This window comes from Grammomys surdaster, unplaced genomic scaffold (genome assembly GCF_004785775.1).
Source record: "Grammomys surdaster isolate TR1022 unplaced genomic scaffold, NIH_TR_1.0 172, whole genome shotgun sequence".
Taxonomy (NCBI): Eukaryota; Metazoa; Chordata; class Mammalia; order Rodentia; family Muridae; genus Grammomys; species Grammomys surdaster.
The window spans coordinates 1335252-1345336 of record NW_021604620.1 but is presented as its reverse complement, the minus strand read 5'-3'; the positions used below and the strand labels follow the sequence as shown (position 1 = coordinate 1345336).

The 10085-nt window shown below is 52.1% G+C and overlaps 1 protein-coding gene across 2 annotated transcripts in view; it reads right to left on the bottom strand.

Moving 5' to 3' along the window:
• Window positions 1-6469: 6469 nt before the first annotated feature.
• The window catches only part of Ano10 (anoctamin 10), a 107502-nt gene continuing 103886 nt past the window's right edge, over window positions 6470-10085 (bottom strand). For both annotated transcript variants that reach the window (XM_028767417.1, XM_028767418.1), the window contains one exon: window positions 6470-7063. In XM_028767417.1, coding sequence (XP_028623250.1) covers window positions 6998-7063 — 66 coding nt within the window. In that variant the 3' untranslated portion in view covers window positions 6470-6997. The remainder of the gene's footprint in view (window positions 7064-10085) is intronic.

Here is a 10085-nt window from a genome sequence, read left to right as displayed (position 1 = left end):
GATGCTGAGTCTGTGTTCTTTTTGTGAGTATAGCTGTGTACATGCCCAGTCCAGCACTAGGAGATGCGGTTTGCTTCTTGCGGGCCCTGCATTCCTGTCACTTGGTGGGGCTGAGAAAACAGTCCTGTCCACCAGTGTCAGGTGGCCCCAGAGAGGCCTAGCACACTATCCAAAGGGCAGCACTTCCTTTAAACCATCTGGACAGAAGGCATCCAGGACTGCAATTCTGTTTCATCTACTTGTGTTCATTTGGCTGGTCCCTACTTTACCAGACAAAGCAATTAGAACTGCCACATGCTCCCACAGTCTGCTCTGTGTGTCCACACATGTTCTGCCCTTCTTTTACTGTGTACCAAGGTCTGCTCTCTCCCTGGCAGCCATGAGGCCTGTCTTAGTCATTGCCAGCCACTCTCGCCAGAGCTGCCCCGCCTGCAGCCCAGTTCCTCACATTGCTGGCACACTAGGTCCTCTTACTGCTGCATCCTGGCCCGGTGACTTCGTTGGTCAGCATACCCTCCATTTATTTGCAAAATCCAGGAGACAGATCTTGGAATGACTTGAGGCACACTATTTGACTATTCTTCAATTCATTGGGTTTTTGAACATTCAGTGGTTTGTGAAACTATTTCCATAATCCATTTCCACACATCCCAAACAAGGTCTTGTGTCAAGATCTGCTTTCTCTTTCCTCTGTTTTCCTACTGGTCTTAGGCAGTCATAGCCCAGGGTCCAACATCAGCCCAGTGAGAGAATTTGCTAAGTTAGGCTCTTCCAGCTAGAGATGTGCCATCTTTCTAGACTCCTCTTAACTCTCTGCATCAATGGGATGACTCAAAGTAGACTTTAACCAACTCATGCAGACTTGAGACCATATGCCAGCAAACCTTCCAGACATACCCCTATCTCCCCCAGGGACACATTTCTGCCACCTCTGACTCAATACCTAGATACATCCAGTCAGCATGTCAGTCTCCCAAGCCTTTAGAAATTCTTCCTGTCCTGGCGATACTCCCCCTCAAATGGAAGCTGCAGAAGTTCTGTGAACCGGAATTCTTGGTGGTGGCTTGCATTGGTACTTGTCTGATTCAGCAATAAACACCTTGGCTGACGGTTTAAGGAAGGCAGGGTATGCTTTGGCTCAGGAGAAAAGTCCACCATGGCAGGGAAGACGTGGAGGTGGGTGCTTGGGATAGCCCATAGATTGTGGTGTTGCATCTAGAGTCAGGAATCAGAGTTTGCCTGTTGCTGCCTGGCTCTCCTTATTTGGCTGGAAGTTAAGACAGGTCTTTTGAGTCAGGTAATCTTTAATTCCTCACAGACCTCCTCCCCAAAGGATAAATCTAGATAATCTTCCCAGGTAAGGACAGAAGATTGTCTCCTAGGCGATCCTGGATCCTATGCCACCCCTTGTCAACTTGGCATCTAAACGTAACACTTCTACCCCTTCCCACAGGTTCATGGCTGTCTCAATGCAGACTGTTTGTGGTCTAACTTCAAAAGCCCTGTAGTCTTTAACAGTTCCAGCATATCTAAAAAGTCCAGAGCCCATGTCTCACCTGAAACCCAAAGCAGTATCTTGGCTGTGAACATCTATAAAATAAACATGCTTCCAGCATGGAATGGTTCAGAGTAAACATCTCTGTACCCAAAGAGAAGACGGGTGCACGGCAAGGAAAAGACCAGGCCGGCATGAGACAGAAGCCTTTGGTCCTGCAGCGCCGAGGCTGGCCGCAGGGGCTTGTAATGGCATCTCTGAGATCCAATGGACTTTTAGCTCTGCCCTTGCAGCACCTACAGCCTCTCTCTTGGTTATAACCATTCCATGCCTGCAGCTTTCCTCAGCAGAGGTCCTATGCTTCTGACATATAACATCCTTGGGTCTCCATGGCAAATTGGATTTCATCACACAGCTTCACACAGTAGCCTTTTTCAAGACCTCTTTAGGGTCTCTGTCACAGACTGCCCAGGCACAGCAGTGCTGTGTAAACAGTGTTGCCAGCCTGGTGTGCTGCTTGAGCCCCTTGAACCATGACCTTTGTGAGCTGATTCTGAGCTTACATTCTCCTGTTTTTATGGGACAGACCCTCCATGGGTAGAGTCTTTCCCTAGGGTTTCTCACCAGGAGTGCTCAGTCTGCTTGGCGTTAATCTCAACAGCGAGAGTGGTGCTAGTGTATTCATAGTCTTTGGGACTTTTTAATTTGCTTGAAATCTTTTCCTCCATCAAACTGAATTTTAAAGAACTTTTTGTCTAGTTTTTTTTTTTTTTTTTTTTTGCTCATTTTTCCCTGTGCCAATGGCAGTGTGGATTAACCATGTCATAGCTTGAATGTTCCACTGTCTTGAAATTTCTATCAAGCAAATCAGTCCACTTCAGTTCATCTCAAGATCTTGGAAAATAGACAGATAAAGCCGGATTCTTTGCTAGTATATAATTTGAGTGGCCTCTAGCCCAGCTCCTAAGAAAGTCCTTGTGTCTCTGGAACCTCATGAGAGGCCCTCCAATGCCCTCATTTCTCTCAGTATGCCTGTCTTCCAGGTTCCTTCCAGAATGGCCCATTGATCCCTGTTTACAGGATTTGTGAGATTTTATTCTCACATTTCGCCTGCAAAACAGTCTCAAAGCCTTAAGACCTACACAGTCAGATTGATCATGGCAATAACCTACTGTTCTGTACTGGTTTTGTTGCTAATATCTGATAAAGACAACTGAAGAGGAAGGCTCATTTTAGTTCACTGTCCTGGCCATGAAGCCAAGCCATCAGGAGCTTACGAGAGCGGTTATGTTGCATCTGCCTCCAGAGTCAGGAGGCAGAGAAGCAATGAATGCTGGCATTCAGCTAGACTTCTGGGGGATTCTAGATTCTGTCAAGTTAACAGTTACATTTCTATCACCCACCCTCTCCCCTTTCATCCCAGCATCCTCCTATGAGTGAGTCTTACTTACCTTTTGTGTTGGTCCCTCCTGAACCTCTACTGCTGACACCATGGTCTGTAACGCCACCTTCATTCAATGAAAGTCCCCCCAGGGTTTTCTACTTCCGTTGTCTGTTCTCTATTCAGAAATGTGAGAGATCCATTTAAACTAAACCAGAGAAATGGCTCAAAGGTTAAGAGCACTGCCTGCACTTGCAGACAACCTGGGTTCAGTTCCTAGCACCCACATGACAGCTCACGACCATCAGCGACTCCAGTTCTAAAGGATCCAATACCCTCTTCTGCCCTCCTTGGGCAAAACACGCATGGTGTACAGACATACCTGCAGGCAGACAGCCCATCCATAGCAAATCAATCTTTACACGTTACTTCAGTCTTTTAAAGTGGACAGCCCTGGTTTGCTGGGATGATGCATAGCCTGATTTGGTAACTAATTCTGTGTGACCGTTGGGTGTCCTCCACCAGTTGTTCTTTACCCGGTTCTTCTCTGTCCTCACTTGGCCTCCTTACCGGTCCTTGAGACCCTTAGAGAATTGGGGACAGTGGCCTCCATTCTCAGCCCTGGCGCCCACTTGAACAGACGGAACAAGACTCTCACAGGGTTAAGAGAAGCATCTTCCATTTTGTGGTTGGATAAGAAGTGTGTTCCCAGACTGAAGACAGGGAACCCAAGGACATGGCTTCCCTGGCAGAGGGCTCCAGATTGTCAGGTCCCCTTCTCCTCAGGCCACCTTGGGTGGAGCATGAAGGCAGGCATGGAGTTCCCCAGGGTCCACATCACCTGACCATTGGTGGGAGAACTGTATCAGACATAGCCCAGTAGGGACAGTCCACGGGGTTCCTGTAGGGACTGTTCTGGTCCTCACCTTGTGACCTTTCCCCTTTCCCCTGGATGCTTGTTTCTCCACTGGAAGGAGGCAAGAGCTGGGGGAGTGAGGCTGGAAACGGGGTGTTAGATGCTGGGAAGGGAATCTGTGAGATGGAGTGCTATCAGCAGTGAACACAGTCCTGGTAGCCAGCAAAGGGCCGCTCACTTAAGACTCAAGTCCTGAATTCCCTCGTCCTTGTCCATCCAATGGACCCAGTGAGAGAGAAGTGGGGGGTGCGGGGGAGGTGAATCCTGGCCTCCTGCCTCACAGCCTGGGTGGGTTTCTTTAACACTGGTCTTATCATATCAAAGTTCTGAGATTCTTGAGCTGCTAGGAGGGAATCAACAGTGCCATAGACAGATACAAACAAGGATGGTGTGGGGGAGACATCCCACCTGATACCCAGGGCCAGCAGCACAGGTCTAGTCTGTCTCAGGACCGCCTTGGGCGCTCTGGCTTGAAACACTGAGACGTGAAGCAGAAAGCGCTCCAGTGAGAGGTGTGGTGGAGGTGCCCGGGGTGTGTCTGTGGCGCAGAACCAGACCTGACCATGAATGTCAGGCCACATGAGTTTGACTGTGAAGTGTCTTAGCCTGGAGCCAACCCCAGTGCCATCCGTTTCTACTGACAACCTGTGAGACTTGGCAGTTGTATCTCACACTTGAAGGAAGCAAGTTTGCATGTGGTGGAGGGAACTAATCCTCAGTTAGGCAAAATGAGGCCCAGGCTCCACAGCTTTTGGGTCAGTGGGTTTGGCCTGTCTGTATCCAGAGCCTGGGACCCTGGGTACAGCCCTGGCATCTGCTAGAACCTGCTGATGGAAGGACTCGGACACTGAGTAGCTGTCCCTAGACACACTTACCTCCTGGCTGCTTCATGTCTCACTGGGCTGGGAAGCCTTCCAGGCAAAGCCTGTGGGACAGGCTTGTGTGTGAGAATCGACTGACATGTGCCTCCCTTGTGCCTGGGGCTCTTGAAGCCAGGGCTCGTTTCCCACAACTGGCTTACATGGTGCGCTTCCCAGTAACTTCTGTGGAAGCATCTCCATAGCTAGGAGAACACTAGGTGTGGAGTCCCCTGTCATTTCCCAGGATGCATCTGTCCTTTTCCTACTTGGGCCCTTTCTCTGAGCAATGGGCTGAACTTTTGGCCTTCACAGGCCTACCCCTGCCTGACCATGGTACCACTGTCCTGGGTACTGGCTCCTGGTGTCCTCCCTCCCAGCCAGGTGAGGACTAACATGTTGACCAAGTCTGTCAATGGAGCTGGGACCAACTCTTGGAAAGTGGGGTGGGCAAGAAACCAAAAGCAGGGAGTTTCACCCAGGAGACCCTCAGGGGCTAGGGAGAATGGCAGACGGGAGTTTCTCTTGGGTGTGAGTCATCACGAGGGACCCCAGGCTCACAGGGCAATGTCATGGCCAGTATTTAAGGGTGAGGTGAGACCAGCGATGAGAAGGCTGTCAGTGACCAGGGCACTGCAGGGAATGAGGTGAAGTGGAAGAACAGGCAGAAAGGAAAGGGCCTGGTAGGCCAAATGCAGGACACAGGGTGGGAGAGAACCCTCGTGGATGTCTGCCTCAGTCCAGTGACAAGGGACGACAGGATGCAGAGCAGCTAGTGGGGCTACCAACGTCTGCTCTTTCACCCACCCACAGAGTCTCGAATGGCTGCTGTGTAGCACACTCCAACTGCTCTGAGTCTTGGGAACACAAACACGTGGGCATGGCTCCAGCCCTCTCAGAGTGTCTGCCCCACATCCATCCTCTCCTGTGGTCACAGGCCTGGGGGAGGTCCTGTTCTCGCTGGTGTCAGAAGTGGGGCATGTACAAACAGTAGTCATGAGTTCAGGGAAGCACATGAGTTTGTACAGGGGATCCACTTAGGAAGGCAGCAGCTGGGACCACTTGTGGGCAGATGGGCCGCTAGATTTAGACTGGGTGACCAGGAGTCTCTGATTTACAACCAGCTGTGTTCCTGTGACTGCTCCCTAGTCCTGTGGGAGCCCAAGAGGCAGGGCCAACGGTCCTATTTGAATTCCTGAGCTAAGGAGACCATGAGGTCCCAGGGCTTCTTTGGTGGCTGCCTATTTACTGGCTCCTTAAAACAGAAGCCTGATCTAGACAGTTCCACCAGGAAACCAACCACCACTATATAATCATGCCTTGAGGTGTGTCCTCCCAAGGGTGAGGACAGAGTTCTGAGTCGGAACTTCTAAAATCAAGTGACACTGAGGCAGCTCCTGCCTCTGCTCTGGGTGAAGTGAGGCAGTCAGGAGCAGACCACTGAGCTGCATGGAACAGGCGACCTGACCTCCTGCCGGGGAGGTTAAACATGGAGCTGCCATCTACATCCCTCTCAGGATAGCTTACAGGTCCAGCGAGGGCACCGCTCCCATCCTTATAGAGCTGGCCTCCTGGACGAGCTGGCAGATCTGGAAATTAGCGGACACTGCAGATTCAGCTGGGGAGACTGGCCGTACCCCACTCTGCTGCAGGTTCCGGCCCATACTGGGCCTCCCTGAGGTGTCAGAGCATCCGTGTCCCTGAAGAACCTGCCTGGCTGTGAGCTTTGGGGTTCACTTCACTCCTGATCCTCATCTCATTGCTGTGCATGGCACATAACCTCACGGGAGAGGAGGGGCAGCTGAAACATTTGCCAAGTCTGGGAGAAGCAGGAGTCAGAGCAGAGGGCTGCCTTTAATAGCTCAGTTACAGAGTGTTTGTCAACACACCACCATACAGAAGGAAGAAGGAGGTTCAGGGGTGCCCACACTCCCTGTCACTACTGCCACCTCAGCATGGCTCCATCATGAGTATAATAGACACATGCTAAGCCACCCATCATGGGACCCTGGGGTTGGAAGTGACCAGCGCCTACTGTGAATGCCATGTGGAAAGCTGGTGACTTTAGGGATCAAGGCCAAGGGCAGCCAAGGCTCCTGAACAAAGTGAGGCAGCTGGAGGGTGTGTGTGGCCCTGGGAGGGTCCAGGTGAGAGGGCACCAGGGAAAGATGCCGAGAGTTGCAGCCTCTTCTCCCACAGAGCTAGACCTTGGTGTGCCTGCTGCATCTCAGCCACGCCACACAGCCCAGCATCTGGGCTAAGTTCAGGCTGGCGTCCCCTCCCTGTGCAGATGTGATACAGGTATTCCTCAGCACAGGCTGGGGACAGGACGGCCAGCATGCTGCGGCTCAGGCAGCTTCCTTCCCGTCTTCCTGTGACTCCTCCTTCAGGCTTTCTGCCACCAGCTTCATTTGCTGTTGAGGGAAGACAGGACACAGTGAACCCTGGCGGGTCTGCAGGTGGTACTGGCTCAGCAGAGGTTCCGTCCTGCAGACAGATGCCAGGCAGAGGATGGGAACTCCAGGAAGGAGATGCCCCTAGGCCACTGCCCAAAGCTTACTTCCTGGGTTCCTTCCTGCTTGGAGAGAATGGTTCTTACAGGTAGAGAATGCAGCTGTGAGCCCATAACACTGGAGCCTGACAGGCCTCTGGCTTTTCCCTGGAGGAGGAGGAGAAGGAAGAGGAAGAGGAGGAAGAGGAGGAAGAGGAGGAGGAGGAGGAGGAGGAGGAGGAGGAGGAGGAGGAGGAGGACAGGACCCCAGAAAAGACGACACCAAAGTAAGACCAAGTCTTTACTATGTCCTTATGAGGTGAGTGACTGGAAAATTTGGCCTCGTGAACCTAAGCACCCCATCTGTGCAGAGATGTGTCTACCACCTTCCTCAGTTGCTGCCCCACAGATATAGTGCCCTCACCCACAGAGCCCATATCCTCCCTGGGGAACACCTTGGGACTTGGCTGGGAAGAGTTGGAGAAGATCCAAGTGTTCCTCTGGCTCCCAGTCCTGCAGATCCCAGACATGTCTTCCAGTGGCACTGGAGAGCATCTGGAATGTGACTTAAAGCAGAGGTTTCCAATAATGGCCATTCCCCTATGAAAACCAAACAGTACTAGCCTGCATGTACCAGGCTATCCCCTCAGGACCTTCGTGTCACATAGGCAGAAAGTCCCTTCCCAAGGCCATGAGCAGGAACCCATGTCTGCTTTGACAGATGCGTCTCAGGCTACTCTTCCTCATGTTCATTTTCCTTCGTGTGACTCAGGGAAGGCTGTGGAGTCTAGCCTATTCTACATCTATACAGGCCAGGGTAGCTTTTCATGGGGTAGGGGAAGGTAGAAGGGGGTGATCAGTTGGCCAGAGCAGGGCATAGTTTTGTACAAGGGCCTGGGGCATTGGGTAGACACTGGAGTTGAGGCTGGCTCAGAGCCATCCCTGCCCAGGGCCCCACAGCTATGATGTGTCCCCAGCAGAATGGCATGGTGCAGTTGGTTTGAATTAGTTCATAAACCTGCAGAAACAAGCCCCACCATTGGGCACACCCTCCCCAGGGTGACACCCTCATCTGTCACAGCCCATCAGCCTGTTGACTACTGCTGTGAAACTGCCCAGTCACGGACACGCAGCACTGCAGCCCAGATTCACCACAACCCTGGCAGCTGACGTCTCTGAACAACCATGAAACTTTTAGACTGTCTTTATGACCAAAAGAATGAATGGTCGGGTATAGGGATCTGTCTCCTCCCTGACAAGGAACACAGGAACTACAAGACTTGATTTACAGACATGTTGAGTCTAAGCAGACTCTGGTGTTTCAGGCGGGGAGGGAACCGGGTAGCTGTCCTGTGAGGTGCAAGCCGCTCCTTGTGTGTATGCATCTACACCTGGAGCTTCCTAGTGCAGACACCCGGACAAACAGTCACAGGACATGCAGGAGTCCATAGCTCTCCTAGAAAGAGTCTCTTCTGGGATGGAGCCCAAGGCCAATGGGGTTTCTTCCAAGAATGACCATACTCTAAGTGACCACTGTCCCTATTTCATCTTGTAATCACTGTACCCATGGGGGTATCCCCCAATGGCACATTTTTAGGCTCGAGGTCAGCTCAGAATCTGCCAGGCTGGGCTCTCCCGAAGCCTGCCTGGCTCAGGACAGTCCTAAGGTACTAGTGGTGTCTGAGGTCTCAGGGCCATGCTGCTCTGCTGTGGCAGGGTAGGGGGATGGCCAAGTACCACAGGCTGTCTGACCTTTGCTTGCCCTAGAGCAAGTCCCTGAGCAATGGAGCCTAGTGGCCCAGGCAGCTGAGCCAAGGTCACCCCTTTGTGACTTTTGCCTCCGTCTGTGGATGGTCCTTCAGGATGGTCTCCCTCGTTGGAGATTCCTAATTGAGTTGGGTGATCCTAGCCGAAGGGCACCCCAAGGTTACCAGCACTTCAGTTTCTCGTTAGCCTAGAGTATCTGGGGAGAGGAGACGCGAAATCACTCCTTTAAACATCAGCTGGACTCTGGAGACCCTGAAATTAAAACCTGCATAAACATCAGGCAGGATAAGATAATAGAGTTGACCTTTCCCTCTGAATTAGCAGCAGAGTGAAGAGAGAATGGAATTTTTTTAAACTTGTGACTCATGCAAACACTCATGCTCCAAATAGTCCTTTAAAAGTGCAGGTGGCTTCCTATACCTAAGCTTAGCCTGGGGGAGATGTGTAGCGGGTCCCTCCTTCCCTGTGAGGAGCTACAGAAAGATCTGAGACTGTTGATGCTTCCCCCAGACCTGGGATGGTTATGGTGAATCCTGTGGCCCTCAGCTACTCTGGCCTCCCTCACTCGTGGTGGACTCTCCCTAAGCCTACCCTTAAAGCATCAGGACCCTGTGTTGGAAATTTGCTTCCTAGACATAGCTATTGTCCAGCTTAAAATCTCTCAGCATCCATCCCAGTACCCCGAGCCCCAACAATCACACTGTGAAGGAATCTGAGCAAGCCCAGGTTGACAGCTCAGAGTTGTTGAGAGGCGCACACTGATAGCCTCGTGGCTTCTCTTCCTTGGAGCACAGAGTCCTGTGCTAGATGGAGCTGGCCATCTGGTCTCCAGGGACGAGGGCGAACAGCAGAGAAGGGCATCTCTAGGTAGTTTGTTTAGCTGAGCCATAGTTGGGTCCCCAAGGCTTCCCAGGGGCAGGGGAGCTGGCCTGAGATAGAGAGATCCCAGTTCACACTCACCGCTCACCTCAGTCCTGGTCAAACTGTCCAGACAGTGGACTTTTGCGAGCTCCCTAGGTGGTTCTAGCCTGTACTGAGGTAGAAAGCAGAGCCTCTGATGGAGGAGGAAGAGCAAGGGGACCTCCTCTGCCTGCCCTGCCTGCCTGCCTGCCCTGCCTGCCTGCCTGCCTGCCCTCCCTCCCTGCCTGCCTGCCCTCCCTGCCTGCCTGCCCTCCCTC